At 45.3% G+C, this 15129-nt stretch overlaps 1 protein-coding gene across 1 annotated transcript; it reads right to left on the bottom strand.

Moving 5' to 3' along the window:
• Positions 1–1182: 1182 nt before the first annotated feature.
• On the bottom strand, positions 1183–8336 carry LOC119040966 (cytochrome P450 2A13). The gene is given in 9 exon segments (XM_037134071.2): positions 1183–2738; positions 3262–3403; positions 3926–4113; positions 4601–4742; positions 5712–5888; positions 6393–6553; positions 6732–6881; positions 7659–7821; positions 8107–8336. Coding segments are annotated over 9 exon segments (1485 nt in total). The 5' UTR covers positions 8287–8336; the 3' UTR covers positions 1183–2556.
• Between the last annotated feature and the right edge of the window lie 6793 nt (positions 8337–15129).

Below are 15129 nucleotides of genomic sequence, written 5' to 3'. Positions count from 1 at the left end.
TACACCATCTATAGGAAAAGATCGCTTTTACCCCTCCAAAGTTGTGCCTTTTCTCACATTTCACAGTATTACTCAAATAAGAGAATATATTGATCATAGTAGAATTTAGTAAAATGCATGGCGGCTGGTGTGGCTCAATGGATTGAGTGCTGGCTTGTGAATCAAAAGGTCACTGGTTCAATTCCTAGTCAGGGCACCTGCCTGCATTGTAGGCCAGGTCCTCAGAAGGGAATGTGGGATAGTAAACTACACATTGATGTTTCTCTCCCTCTCTTTCCTTTCTTTCTCCTCTCTAAAAATAAATAAATAAAATCTTTAAAGAGTACAATTTCTGAAAACTCAATTTTGCAGCAAAGTTAATTTGTCAAAGGCTGCAGTTAAAAATTTCACTCTTAGGTATATTGACTCTTCTGCATGTATATCATACGGCAGGAAAGAACTAACCATTTGGATGCTTAGTGATGTAAGAAAGAAGCCTAACAGATAAAGTTCCCACTGAGATGCCCTTTGTGACTCAGCTAGGACCCACCGTGTCTTCACGTGACACACAGGAGTTGAAGAGGCTACTCCAACTGCCTTCTCCACCCTGTGGCTCACCCTGTGTTCTGTGAGCAGAAGAACTTACTAAAATGCATAGTTTAACTTCATCACCAAAACTTTCCTTCTGTTCTTTTGTGCTTTTGATCAACTAATATGAGTTTCTAGAAAATTAACATTTGAACTTGGCTGTGATTTTTAAACTCACCTTTTACCTGTACTAATATTGGAGCCCCCAGTGTGCCATACGTTCTGAACATTCCTACTTTCAAGTGTGGAACATGCAGGTGATTTGGAGAGTGTAGCCAGGACTGGGAGAATGAGCCTGCTTCAGAGGAACATGGTCACAGTGAATACTTCTGGAAGCTAACGAAACTAACCCAGCTTTTGTTTTTGTCTTTTCAAACAATAATATTTCGTTTTGTCCTTGTGAGTGTGGCTCAGCGGATTGGATGCCAATCTGTGAAATAAAGAGTCAGAGGTTCAATTCCCAGTGAGGGCACATGCCTGGGTTGTGGGCCAGTTCCCCAGTGGGGGCCATTTCAGAGGTAACCAATCAGTGTTTCTCTCTCCCATCAAGGTGTCTCTCCCACTCTTTTTCTCTCCCTTCCCTTCTCCCTAAAAATAAATAAATACAATCTAAAATTTTAAAACAAACAAAGAAAAATAATATATTCTGTCTTATAGCTTCTAGTAAAGATGGAGATGTAGGTCAACATGGTCTCCTCATTACACAACCACAGAAAATGACAGCTAAACTACAGAACCATCACTCACAACCATCAGGAAACGTAAGCTATATGGAAGTCTGAGAACTAAGGAATTAAAGAAACAACATTCATACATATGGGTAGGAAGGGTGGAGGGGCAAAGACAGGAAGATTTGGAATGGGGCCAGTCTCATACCCATATGTGGTGGATATAAATTGTGGTGACATCTCAGTAGTGAGGGATCCCAGCGCACAGCATCCCAGTCAGCCCAGGGTTCCAGTGCTAGGAAGCTAAGTCCCCATAACTTCTGGCTGTACAAACCAGTGAAGGTTGGGTCAGTGGGGTATTCAGGCTTCTACTCTTGGAGAACCCTGGACATGAACTTACTCAGACCCACTCCCTGCAGGCTCCACCATGGGGCAAGCACCTTGAAGGACACCAGGGATACATGTGGAAGAACTGAAGTGTCTGGCATCAGGATGACAGCTGGGAGACAGATTCTCCCCAGAAATGACTGTAGACAACAGCCATGTTCCTTTTCTGAGCCCTGCTTCACACAGAGCCACTGTGCAGGAGAACAATATCTTAGACTCCATCACCTCGCTTAGTTAGTCTACACTGAGCAACTATGCCCAACTATGTGAAATCTGAGTGAATGAGCAAGAGTGTAGGCAAGTGTGTGGAAGCAAATTGGCCGCCTGCCCAGAATCTGGAAACATTTTTTGACAGAGCCCTTCACATTGTATAATAATATACTAAGCTGTTATATCTTAGTTTAGGAAGAGGTGACTCTTAAGAACCCATCCAAAGTTTAGTAGGCTTAGGATAGCTGTACTTGGGCAGATCTGAGTTCAAGTACTTGTTGAGCATTTATTGTGTTCTGTTGAATCTCAGATAGAGACTTTCTGAGTGTCAGCTGTATCTCCCATAATTTGGGCACAAGCACAGTTCCTGTTTCACAGGTTTGTGAGCCTCAAGGGCAGCAAGTGTGTAATGATTTGAGCATAGAGCTGACACAGAGTACATGTTAATAGAGAATAGCTGTTATTATCATTCATAGAACTGATATTACTATATTCATAGTACATTTGCTTCCTTTCATTCCAGCTCTGAAGGCTCAGTCTCTAGCATGTGAATAGACAACTCATCTGTTTTTTTTTCTCTACTATCCACCTTGCACCTTCTTTTTCTCCAGCCCACTGCCTACATTCTCAGCCCCCCCCAACTCTACCCCACCCAGGCCACACCCCTCAACCGTTTGTTCTCCCACTAGCCCTGGGACTTTGTAGGGGCAGTTACATTTCTAGCTCAGTGGGGCAGGAAGCTCATGGTGTAGTTTGGTGGGATGGTGGCAAAGCCCACATGTTTGGGAGACACATCGATGTCCTGGGGTGTCTTCAGAGACTTGAAGTGGAAGTTCTGCATGATGGTGGTGAGGAAGAGAAAGAGCTCCATTCTAGCCAGGCCTTCTCCAAAACAGTACCGCTTTCCTGAAAAGACAGGTGGGAGGAGGTGAGGTCTACTTTTCTCCCTATTCCTGATGTATTCTCCCAGAGAGGAGGGGACAGTCTGTGGAAGGCCTGAGAGACCTTCAGAGAAGCCCCTAAGCTCCCTCAGCCTCAGTTTCCCTTGTATGTGGGACTGGGGTGAGTCATATCAGGATGTAGCAATGGGAATTTACATGACCCTTCCTCTCAAACACACTCATATGGCTACTGTGCAGCCATCTCCTTCTTAAAAATCTGAACAATGTAAGTGAACTTGGACAAGACTCTCAGTCTCTCTGGGCCTTGACTTTTCTCATTTCTGCAATGGATATAATCATCCCTTTCTTTCTGACTGGGTAGGTACTTGGTAGTTATGAAGTTTGCAGCTGGTTGTCTGCAGGGTATAACATAAGAGGGACTTCCAAGGTGGAGGAAAACACTAGGCCACACCTCAGAGAGGGGAGCTGGGATGAAGGGGTCCCTGTTGCTGTGACTGGTGGCTTGGCATCACACAGTAGTCTCTTACCGATGGAGAAAGGCACAAAAGCATCATTCTTCTTAAACTGCCCCTCCTCATCTAGGAAGTGCTGGGGGTTGAAATCAAGAGGGTTGGAGAAAAACTTGGGGTCCTTCAGCACAGAGCCCAGCATTGGAAACACTTCAGTGCCCTGGTGGGGAGGGGGAAGGGGATTTGATAAGTGAAAGGAGGAATGTGTGTGCTGTCAGCTCATGGAATTAGAGGGGGTATTTGGGTACCATAGTTGAGAAGAAATGGGAGGCATGGGAGTCAGGGTCTTTCCTGAGGTAGAAGATTTGGGGGATATGAGTTTTAAGTCCCTGTGACCAAAAGTTCAGGGAACCTGGGGTCTGTGCCTCCTGGGGCTGGAGGATTGGGGGCCATGAGTCAGTCATGTCCCAGATGCAGGCTGGCTTTGGGAGTGAGGTTAATGTCACCTGGGATACAAAGTTGGGGGGACATGGGGTTCATATGTACCTAAGACCTAAGGCAAGAGGTCATAGGTACACAGGGGATTCAGGTGTATCCAAGTGGGAAAGTTGAAGGGACATGTGATTGAGGAAGTCGACAGGTTGAGAGAGTCAGACAGGCACTGGGAAGCTTTTAAGGACAGTGGGGTGCTGAGTCACAGGGATCAGGTTTGAGATCCATGTAGACTGGGCAAGGGCAGCACCTTGGGGAGCAGAAAGTTGCGAAACTTGGTGTCCTTGGTGACTCTACGAGCCAGGCCCATGGGGATAATGTCTCCGAATCTTTGGATCTCATGGATTACTGCCTCTGTGTAGGGCATCTTGGCTCAGTCTTCGAACTTGGGCTGACGGTTCTTGCCAATCACTCGGTCAATCTCTTCATGGACCTTGGCTGGTAGATAGGGGAAAATATGTTTCGGTACCTAGTGGTCTCTGGGCAGGGATGATAAATGTGCAAATCTGCAAATCTGCACAACTGGATATATGACATGACACACATGACCTCATGTGTGACATGGAGGAAACAATTAATTAGGTTGTCCCGAGACATTGTTGGCACTGGGTCCTGATGACCTGGCTGTGCCAGAATCATCGGGGAATCTGTGAGGGAGAAGACTTGGGGAATGGTCTTCAGGGGCAGGCAGTGGGCTCTTGGTGGGCTGAGCACAGGAGCTATTTACTAATCAGTTCAGATTGTTTCAATATTTTAACTGGGAATGAAATTTGGCTGATGTCTATTATCTGAGTATCATCACCTAGTGTGTGTTTAGCAGGATGTGTCTGAGGGCCCAGGGGATTTGAGAGGTGAGGAAGTACAGTGGACTCAGAGGAAGTTTGAGAGTCTGTGGCCTTCATTTCTCTGCCCCATACAGCCTTACCTGCCACATCTGGGTGCTTCATGAGCAAGAGGAAGCCATAACGCAGGGTTGTGCTGACCGTCTCGGTGCCCGCAAAGAAAAGGTTCAGTGTGGTCATTATGAGGTTCTTCAAGTAGAACTCTGTGTTGGGATTCTCTTGTTCCTGCAGGGAAGGACAGCTTCAGGCCTAGCCCACTCCCCCATGCTCTCAAATTCCAAAGGTGGTAAGAAGGACCCTAGGTGTTCCAAACCTATTCCAGGCTGCCGCTTCTTCCCCAAATGCTCTTCTCACACTCCTTACCCAGCTGACTATATGTCCTTTAATTATCGGTTTAGTTACCACTTTTTAATTGTAGAAATATTTAGAAAGGGAGAAGTGGTTACAGACAGTGAATGAGAAAAGAGAGGTAGAGAAACCATGATAGATTGCCTCAGAGAGAGTTGAAGAGATATTTTCTGAAACAGAGACAGACTTTTAAGCAGCGGTGTAGTACTCCCTCCCCAAAAAACCTTGCAGTTTATTGTGAAGAATCCACTCCCCGATCCTTTCATCTTGAACTTAAGACTCCATAAAGCCCCATCTCCTTTCTTTACAGAAGGGAGACTGACATTCAGCTAGGAGTGGGAACTCTCAGGTGTCACAGTAAAGCCAGGTCACCTGTTCACACAGGTTACCTGATAATCAGGGAACAAAAGGTAAGAGTATGGAGGCTGAAAGCACTGGCCTTCGAGTCTGAGAAGCCAGGATTTGAGCTAGGTTCCAGTGCTTCCTCACTGCGTGACCTCAGGCATGGCACTTATACTCTCTGGGTCTCAGTTTCCTCATTCCTAAAACCAAGATCATAGCAGACCCCTACAAGAACTGGTATAAGTGTTAAGTATGTGAAAACCCTAAAGTTGTGAAAATAGTGCCTGTTGCGTGATAGTGTTGTGGATGTGCTTGTGCTTATGATTTGCACATGGAAGTCCAGCCCATGGGTAAGAGCTCAGTAGAGAGAACAGTAATGGTTAATTCATTGGAGTTATGAGGATTATTACGATGTAGTGGGAAAAATGCGTGAGCCCCGGTCCTGCACACCGGGGCAGGACCCCCAGTGTGACTGCTGTCTCACCAGTGGCTGCTGACATGTACCTCCTGCATGCGGATGAGGAAGGAGTCAATAAAGTCCCGAGGGGAGTTGGGATCCAGCGTGCGTTGGTTCTGCTCCACCTTCTTGGCTACAAACTCTTCCAGCCCCTTAAGCTCCTTAAATGCCTGTTGCTGGGGCCCTGGTAGGTATTTCATCACTGAGTAGAACATCTCATATAGCTGATGGTGGGGTGTGGAGAAGAGAAGGGAAGGACACGAGTTGATGGCCATCATCAAATGGGAGTGGAACTTGTGTCAGGGCAAGGGAAGCACTAGTTTAAAGGCACCAGAACTGATGTTTAGGTATTTAGGTGGGACTGGATGCAGTAGATATCTATAATTTCAAGTGAGTTACGTGTGAAGTACCTTTTTCCTAGAATTTAGTGAAATTGGGTTGGGATACAGATCTAGAATTCCTCCTTTTCTCCCTCCTTCTCTCCTTTCCTTACCCCCACCCTCTGTCACTTTCTTCCCTTTTGTTTTTGTAGAAGTACAGCTGAGATATCCAGGTATTGGAAAGTGGGTTTTGGGCACCTCTCCTAGGTTTACTTGTGCAAGGAAGAAGACTCATTTTAAAGGAACAGTGTCTGTAAGAGAATAGGATTTGGGCACCTTGAGTCCATGTGGAAGAGTAGGTGGTTGGTTGTGGTAGGGTCCACGTTGAACCGGGGCAGGACCATTTACCTGCCCAGTAGATGTAGCTGTGAACTGGAAGCTTCCCCGAATCATGCCCAGCAGTGAGAGGAACTCTTTGTCCTCATAGTCAAAACGGTCCCCAAACACAATGGTGCAGATGACATTGGAGACAGCTTGGCTCAGGAAGAAGGTGGGGTCTATGAAGGTGCCTGAGAGGTGGTGTGGGGTCAGAAAGTGAGAAGGGATTTGGTAGAGTGAACTTGATGATCTGATGCAGTCTGTGAATTCCAGGAACAACTTTTCCCAACCCAGTTCCCTCCCTAGGTCAGAAAGCGCCTGTCCATGTAGTGCGTTTTCCTCCTCCATACCCTGGAGTACCCAGCTCACCACGTGTGCCCCGAAATGCCTCAAGGAGAAAGCCTGCCTCCTCCTGGATTCGCTCTTCAATGCCCCGCTTGCCGATTCCGAAGTCCCTCAGCGTGGTGATGGAGAAGCGCCTGAGCTGCTTGGCACGCTCCCCGTTGCTAAAAACCGGGCCTGGGGAAAGGGGTAGGCGTGGGGAGTGGGCTTAGAGAGGGGAGGGAACTGAAAGTGTGGGCAGAGAGAAAGAGAGATGTAGAGAATGGCAGAGGAAGAAGTACAAAAAGAGATAGAGGACAGAGAACAAGTTGGAAGGAAATCAGAAGGAAAGGTGAAAGATGGGTGCACAGAGAAACAGTGGGATGCAGAGACACTCACAGGAAGAGAGAGAGAGATAGTGGAGGGAAGCAGGGAAAGTGAGGTATCTGGAGATCTGGGAGGTGGAAGTAAAAATTGATAGGGATCCTAAAACGAAGGTAGAGAATGGTGAAAAATACATACTAAGAAACAGAGAAGGTCTGGAGACAGAAGAGTAGTAACAAGAAGTGGAGGCATGTGCATTTTGGAAAAAAGATAGTATAAAATTCTAGGACAAAGAGGCAGGGAGGTGGAGAGAGAAACATGGAGAAGCACAGAAAATTAGAAAGAGAATAAGTCAAAAAGGAACATGGAGATATGGGACCAGGCATCCAAAGCAAAAATCTCAAGAGCTTCTAAGAGATACAGAGAGGAGAGATGGTTAATGAGAGAGAAGTGGGAGATGGAGTAGAGAGAAGCAGGGAGATGCAGACACACTAAGAGAAGTTGGACGGGTCACAGGGATAACAGGGATGGAGATAAAAATGGAGAGGAAGAGCTCTGACACAGGCCTGAGTGGGTGGATCAGTTGGCAGCAGAATGCTGGGGAAACTGAGGTCATTAAATTTGCATGACCCCACACAGGATTTTCCTCACCGTAGCCTTGGAAGAGCCAGTCGAAGGTGGCCTGCTCGCCTCGCCCACTGAATTCCTCTGCCTGGTCCACCAGAGCCTCCTTCACAGCCTCCTGGCCACACAGCACCACCACCCGTCGCGGGCCCATGTGTACCGTGAACACTGGACCATAGCGCTCCCTGATCTGAAGGAGGGGGGCAGGAGTGGTGAGTGCACACAGCCTCAAGTCTGAACTGGCTCTGTATCCAGCCCTGACAGAATGGCACTCATTTTGCCCAGGTTCTGACAGTCAAGGGACTGCACACCCCAAGATCTGGTCTTTCCTGGCTAGGACCCTGACGCTAAACTTTCAAAACACCCTCTTCCTGTGATTTTGGCCCATTCTTCCCAATCCCTAACCACAAAGTCCCAGCCAGACTGAAGAGGCCCTCAGCTCCACCCCACCACCTATCTCCCTGCCTGCTGACACCTTCATGAGGGAGTTGTACATCTGCTCAGTGTTCAGCTGCAGGTAGTTCCCGATGAAAGGCAATGCAGGTGGGCCAGGAGGCAGCTTTCCCCAGAGCTTCCTTTGCTTCCAGACAGACATCAAGACCATTATAGTGAGGCAGGCCAGCAAAGCCACCAGGAGCAGCCCTGAGGCCAGCATGGTGGCACTGAGAGTGGCAGTGAGATGGTGAAGGCTGGCGTGGTGGTTTGACTTTATACCTCCTGGGCAGAAGGGCAGATTCTGGTTCTGTTTATGTAACTGTGTTGTATCACCTCCGAACTACAATTTCTGCTGGACTTCCAGCTCAGTTTGGGATGCAGCCAATAGCTTATGAGGCAACTTATGTGATTTACAGAGAGTGTGCCGAAGACTGAATTTGTGGCTCCTTGTGAAGGGCCTGTCCTTGGGTGTGGGCTCTGGGCGGGGGGGAGGGGGTAACAATAGACAAATTTCAGAATGGAATATTCTGGAATTTTTGCATGTGTGAGCCTCTGAGCTTGTGATTTTGGGTCTCAGAGTGAGAAGGACACTAAAGTTGTGGGTTTTGGGGTCTTCAGAGAGAAGAATGAAAGATTTAAGGGTATTGGAATGAGAGAAAATGTGTGCTGTGGATTTGGGGGTGCTTTGCTGAGGGGTGATGTAGGTTTAAACATGTGAAGATGAGAGAGAGAGAGAAACAACTTCAGATATTGAAGTTGTACTTCATGTACAACTGTACAGTACAGTTGACACTGTACTTCTCTGAGTAAGCTGCTGGACAGGAGCCTAATACGTGTATTTCTCTGCAGCTGTTGACAATGCCTCTGCTGGCACAAGACTCTGATCCCCAGGGTTATAAGGAAAAACATTCACTGGACTCCTTGGTACAGTTAAGGCATTAATTCAGAGTGGTAGTTTCATTTTAAACATTCTGCCATAACATGGCATAGACAGCCAGTGAATCAGCAGGAGTATATATGGGTCCTGGTGAGCAGTCTGTTCCTAGGAGTATAGACCTCAGCATGCTAAATGAAGTTGCTTTGTCTCCTTCACCCTCCTAGTTTCCTAAAAAAGGACCTTTCATGAGGGGCCACCCTATGGGTCCATATATCATAGAGCACAGAGTCTTTCCTCTGAGTGCTCCATAGATGAGGGGTCAGATGCTGTTTGGGACACATGACTGATCATCGTCACAGGCTAGTCTTTGCCCTGAGCCCAGTGTGAGTCACAGCTTCATTCTAAGACACACAAATAGGTCCAGGCCAAGTCAAATGACCCAGGGTGACATTGAGGAGGACCCAAAGCCTAGAGCCCTGTCCCTAAAGGCTGAGTGAGTAGGAGAACTTTCAGCTTGGGTCAGCCAAATCTGTAGCAGAAGCTTGATAGGACTTGACAATGCAACACAAGGCAGCACAGCTCTGATTAACATTGGCTTACCTAGTGGGGGAGCCTGAGCCTGTATTCTAATTTAGTTAGCACGGTTTAGATTACCTGAGCAAGGATCAAAACTTCAATTAATCCTGCGACCAATCTGACACCCAGAATACCAAATCTCACCCTGGCAAGGATGAGAAAGAGGGCAATTCCCTTCTAGGAACTTGTAACACCACATCAACCATGTGCAGTCCCTAGGGCAGTCTGTGAAAGGGTCATGATGAAATCCAGCATGTGGATTGTTTATTTACCTCTGGGTCACTAATCTGAGTAGCAGAGTCAAAGGATAGAAGCAGCATGGGGAGCTGATGAGGCAAGAGAAAAGTTAGGCCAGAGAAACGGTATTTGAAACATGGTGACTCAGAAAAAGCTGAATAAGCAGATCCCTCTCCACAGCACCTGGAGTGGGGACTCCCATGTGTATTCATGCATGTCCATGGAGCAGTTAGCATGCCACCAACATCTATTGTAGATGTGATGGCTGAATGGGATCACTGGCCCATTCAGAAATAGGTATCAGGAGAGTTTGGGGGAAGGATAAGCCAAAAAGAAATATAGCAGGAAGATGCAAACAACCACAGCCTCTGAGGTGTGACTGAAAGACAGAGGAAGGGACTAAGCATGGACCAGAGACTACCTCAGCACAGTCAAATGGAGAATATGGATACAGCCACTGGGGCTACAGTTGAGTGACATGCAAAGTGAGGTCAGCCAAAGGCTGATTCTGGAAGAGGGTGGAACAAATTAGCAGAGATCTCCCAGAGAGAACTGGGTAGGGAATACTCGTGTTATGGGTTAAATTGTGTTCCCCAAGTGCTCACACGTGGAAGTTCTAACCTCCAGTGCCTCACAATGTAGACTTATTTGTTAACAGGGTGATTACAGTTGCAATCAGTTAAGATGAAGTCATACAGGAGAAGGGTGGGTCCCTAACCCAATATGTCTGATGTCCTTACAAAAAGCAGAAATTTGCAGAAAGTCACTCACATACACAAATAATGACACATGAAGATGGAGGAAAAGGTCAAGGTGATGTTTGTAACACCAGGGTTGCCAGCAAACCACCAGAAGCTTGATCTGTGACTTGTAGCTGCCAGAACTGAGACAGCACATTTGTTTGAACCACTTAGTTGTACTTAGTTCCAGCAGCCCTAGCAAACTAGTACCCCTAGCATGATGCCAGGGAGCAATAACTCAGTAGGAGGCCCCCAGACTTCCCTCCCTCATCGCGCCCCTGGGGCTGATGCAAGAAGGCTTGGGAGCCACTGATGTGGCTCTACCATGTGGCTCTACCGTGAAAGAGGATGAAGCACCTGAAACTGCTGTGTGTCTGACCCTTGTACTTGACTACTAATTTAATTCCATTTGATCAGAGCATAGTCTGCATGATTTTAGTCCCAATTTATTGAGATTTGTTTTACAAATTAGTGTATGATCTGTCTTGGTAAATAAACCTAAATATTTTTCACATGATTGTAGTTTAGGGTGTTTATGGTCTTTTAAAAAATATATTTTATTGATTATGCCATTACAGTTGTTCTATTTCCCCTCTTCATTCCCCTCCACCCTGCACACGCCCTCCCCCACAATTCCCCCCTTTAGTTTATGACCACGTGTCTCAAGCTCTTTAGATTCTGTATTTCCCATACTAATCTTGCCCTCCCCCCTATCTATTTTCTACCTACCGTCTGTGCTACTTATTTTCTGTACCTTCTTCCCCCTTCTCCTCCTCCCGCTCCCCTGTTGCTACCCCTTAATGTGATCTGCATTTCTATGGTTCTGCTCCTGATCTAGCTGTCCTCTTAGTCTGCTTTTGTTTAAGGTGTGGTTGTTAATAACTGTGAGTTTGCTGTCCTTTCACTGTTCATCTTTTTAATCTTTTTCTTAGGTAAGTCCCTTTAACATTTCATATAGTAAGGGCTTGCTGATGATGAACTCCTTGAATTTTATCTTATCTGAGAAGCACTTCATCTGTCATTCCATTCTAAATGAAAGCTTTGCTGGGTAGAGCAATCTTGGATTTAGGTGTTTGGATTTCATGACTTGGAATACCTCTTTCCAGCCCCTTCTTTTCTGTAAGGTCTCTAGAGAAATCTGCTGACAGTCTGATGGGAACTCCTTTGTAGGTGACTGTCCCCTTATGTCTTGCTGCTTCTAGGATTGTCTCCTTCATTTGAATCTTGGCTAATGAAATGATGATGTGGCTTGGTGTGTTCCTTCTTGGGTCTAACTTTTTTTGGACTCTCTGAGCTTCCTGGATTTCCTGGAAGTCTATTTCCTTTGCCAGTTTGGGGAAGTTCTCCTTTATTATTTGTTCAAAGAACTTTTTCACTTGTTGCTGTTTTTCTTCCCCTTCTGGTTCCCCTATAATTCGGATGTTGGAATGTTTAAAGATGTCCTGGAGGTTTTTTAGCCTCTCCTCATTTTTCTGGATTCTTGTTTCTTCATTCTTTTCTGTTTGGTCATTTTTTTCTTCCTTCTGGTCCACTCCCTTGATTTTAGTCCCAGTTTTGTTTCCATCACTATTGGTTTCCTGTGCATTTCCCTTCATTTCAATTAGTTTAGCCTTCATTTGTTCCTCTAATTTGTGACTAAAATCAACCAGTTCTGTGAGCATCCTGATCACCAGTGTTTTGGACCATGCATCTGAAAGTTTGGGTATTTTTTCGTTGCTTAGATTTATCGGCTCTGGGGCTGTGAGTTGTTCTTGAGCCATGATTTGATCTTTTTGTGCCTGTTACATATGAGGAGCAAAGCCTTAGGTGTTCACTAGGGGCAGGGCCACCCAGGTCACTGGTTTGTGATGTTGTATGTGGGGACAGGGTAAGGAAGGGACAGGGGTGGTTCCCTCTGCTGCTTCCCGCCACTGGGGCCTGCACTGTCTGTCTCACTGCTCGCTCCGTCACCGGTTTATCTATGTGTGAATGTGTGACTGTGGTCAGCCCTCAGTGAGTCCACCACCTTGTGCCCACAGTGGGTCCGTCCACTACTCCACACCTAAGATCTGCCTACAGCTGCTGGCGTGCCTGGGTTGCACTCCCGGGTGAGTCGGTCGATCTTTCCTGCCCGACCCCACTATGCTGCTGGCTCTGCCCCTCTTACTGGTTTGGCTGGGGGAGTGTTGTTGTCAGACTTCTGTATAGTTCAATTTTCTGTGGTTTGGCTGCATTTTTGTTGCTAAAACTTTGTTGCTTTTAAACTTGGTTGTGCAAAAAGGGACAGTGCTTCCACCTACACCTCCATCTTGGTGGAAGTCTTAGTGTGTTTATGGTCTTTACTGATCTTTTGTCTAGGTGTTTGTTCATTTATTAAAACACAGATATTAAAATTGCCAGCTGTAATCATGGCATTTTCTACTTTTCTCTTCATTTCCATCCATTTTTTCCCATGTGTTTTGAGGCAGCATTGTTAGGCACATACACAGTTGTGATTATTAAGTCTTCCTGATAACTTTCCCTTTTTACTGTTATAAAATGTACCTCTTTACACTTGGCCAGACTCTGTTTTTATCCTGTTGACATAGCCACTCCAGTTTTCTCATGCTTACTATTTGTATGTTGGATAACTTTCCATCCAATCCCCTGTCAACCCTCCTGGGTCTTCATATTCAGGGAGTCCCTTGTAGACAGCATACAGCAGGGACTGCTTCTTAATACTTTCTGATTATCTTTGCCTTTTTATGGTGAGGGTTTAGGCTATTAACATTTAATGCAGTTATTGGTTCATCTGTATTTAGAGTTCCTAATTAAATACTTGCTTCTGTCTGAGCCTGTTATGAATTGCTCTTCTCCCTTACTTGCTTTCTTTTGGTGATTTAAAGTTTTATATAGATAAACCTTAAATGCATAAAATGACATTTTAATTTATAAGCTGCATTTTGGCTATAAACCTCTTTTCTTTGTGTGTTTTTTTTTTAGTGGTTCTCTTGAGATTACAAAAACAGCTTTAACTTCTACCTAATTGGAGTTTCAACCTACTTGGAGTTAATGTCACACTGGTTCTGAGTTCATATAGTATTTCTTTCAGCATGTTAAAGATGACTTTTCACTATTGCTGGCCTCTGCTTTCTAGTGAGAAAGACAGAGACATTCAAACCATAATGAACTCTATAATTTTAAAAACAGGTATTTATTTATTTATAGAAAAGGGGGAAGGAATGAGAAAGAGAGGGAGAGAAAAATCAATGTGTGAGAGATATATCAATCGGTTGCCTCTTCCATGCCTGCAGCCAAGACCTGTCCTACAGTTCAGGCATGTGCCCTGACTGAGAATTGAACTGACAAACATTTGGTCCCCAGGCCAGCACTCAGTCCACCGAGATACATTAGCCAGAGCATAAACTCTGTCTTTAATATGTCATTTTTCTCCTCTGGCTGCTTTCAGATTTTTCTTTTTCTTTGGTTTTCTGAAGGTTGACCACAAGGTGCCACATGTGAGTTCTTCATCTTGTCTGGTGTGTGCTAAGCTTCTGCTATTCATAAATGTATGTCTTTCAGCCAGTTTGTGGATAACTTAGGCTCTCCTTTCTTTAGATATTATCTCTCCTTTTTCTCTTTCCTCTGCCTCTGAGATTTATTTCCATTACCCATGTTAGTATGCTTGATGGTGTTCCACAGTTCCCTGAGGCTCTGTCTTCTCTTTTAAAAACACATTTTATTGATTATGCTATTATAGTTGTTCCATTTCCCCCTTTCACTCCCCTTCACCCTGCACACCCTCTCCCACCCACACTCCCCCACTTTAGTTTATGTCCATGGGTCATACATATAAGTTCTTTGGCTTCTACATTTCTTGTACTATTCTTAACCTCCTCCTGTCTATTTTCTACCTACCATTTATGATGCTTATTTTCTGTACCTTTACCCACTCTCTCCTCCTTCCACTCCCCTGTTGCTAACCCTCCTTGAGATCTTCATTTCTATGTTTCCACTCCTGATCTAGCTGTCCTTTTAGTTTGCTTTCGTTTTAGGTGTGGTTGTTAATAACTGTGAGTTTGCTGTCCTTTCACTGTTCATGTTTCTTTAACTTCTTTTTCTTAGATAAGCCCCTTTAACATTTCATATAATAAGGGCTTGGTGATGATGAACTCCTTGAATTTGATCTTATCTGAGAAGCACCTTATCTGTCCTTCCATTCTAAATGAAAGTTTTGCTGGATAGAGCAATCTTGGTTGTAGGTCTTTAGATTTCATGACTTGGAATACCTTTTTCCAGCCCCTTCTTGCCTGTAAGGTCTCTTTTGAGAGATCTGCTGACAGTCTGATGGGGACTCCTTTGTAGGTGACTGTCCCCTTAGCTCTTGCTGCTTCTAGGATTCTCTCCTTCATTTTAATTTTAGCTAATGTAATTATGATGTGCCTTGGTGTGTTTCTTCTTGAGTCCAACTTTTTTGGTACTCTCTGAGCTTCTTGGATTTCTTGGAAGTCTATTTCCTTTGCCAGATTGGGGGAAATTTTCTTTTATTATTTGTTCAAATAAGTTTTCCACTGGTGGCTGTGCCTTTCCCCCTTCTGGTACCCCTATAATTCGAATATTGGAGCATTTAAAGATGTCCTGGAGGTTCCTAAGACTCTCCTCATTTCTTTGAATT

This window comes from Artibeus jamaicensis, unplaced genomic scaffold, assembly GCF_021234435.1.
Source record: "Artibeus jamaicensis isolate MK-2021 breed Jamaican fruit bat unplaced genomic scaffold, CSHL_Jam_final contig_47, whole genome shotgun sequence".
Taxonomy (NCBI): Eukaryota; Metazoa; Chordata; class Mammalia; order Chiroptera; family Phyllostomidae; genus Artibeus; species Artibeus jamaicensis.
The sequence above is the reverse complement of the archived record's forward strand: the minus strand, read 5'-3'. Positions and strand labels throughout refer to the sequence as shown.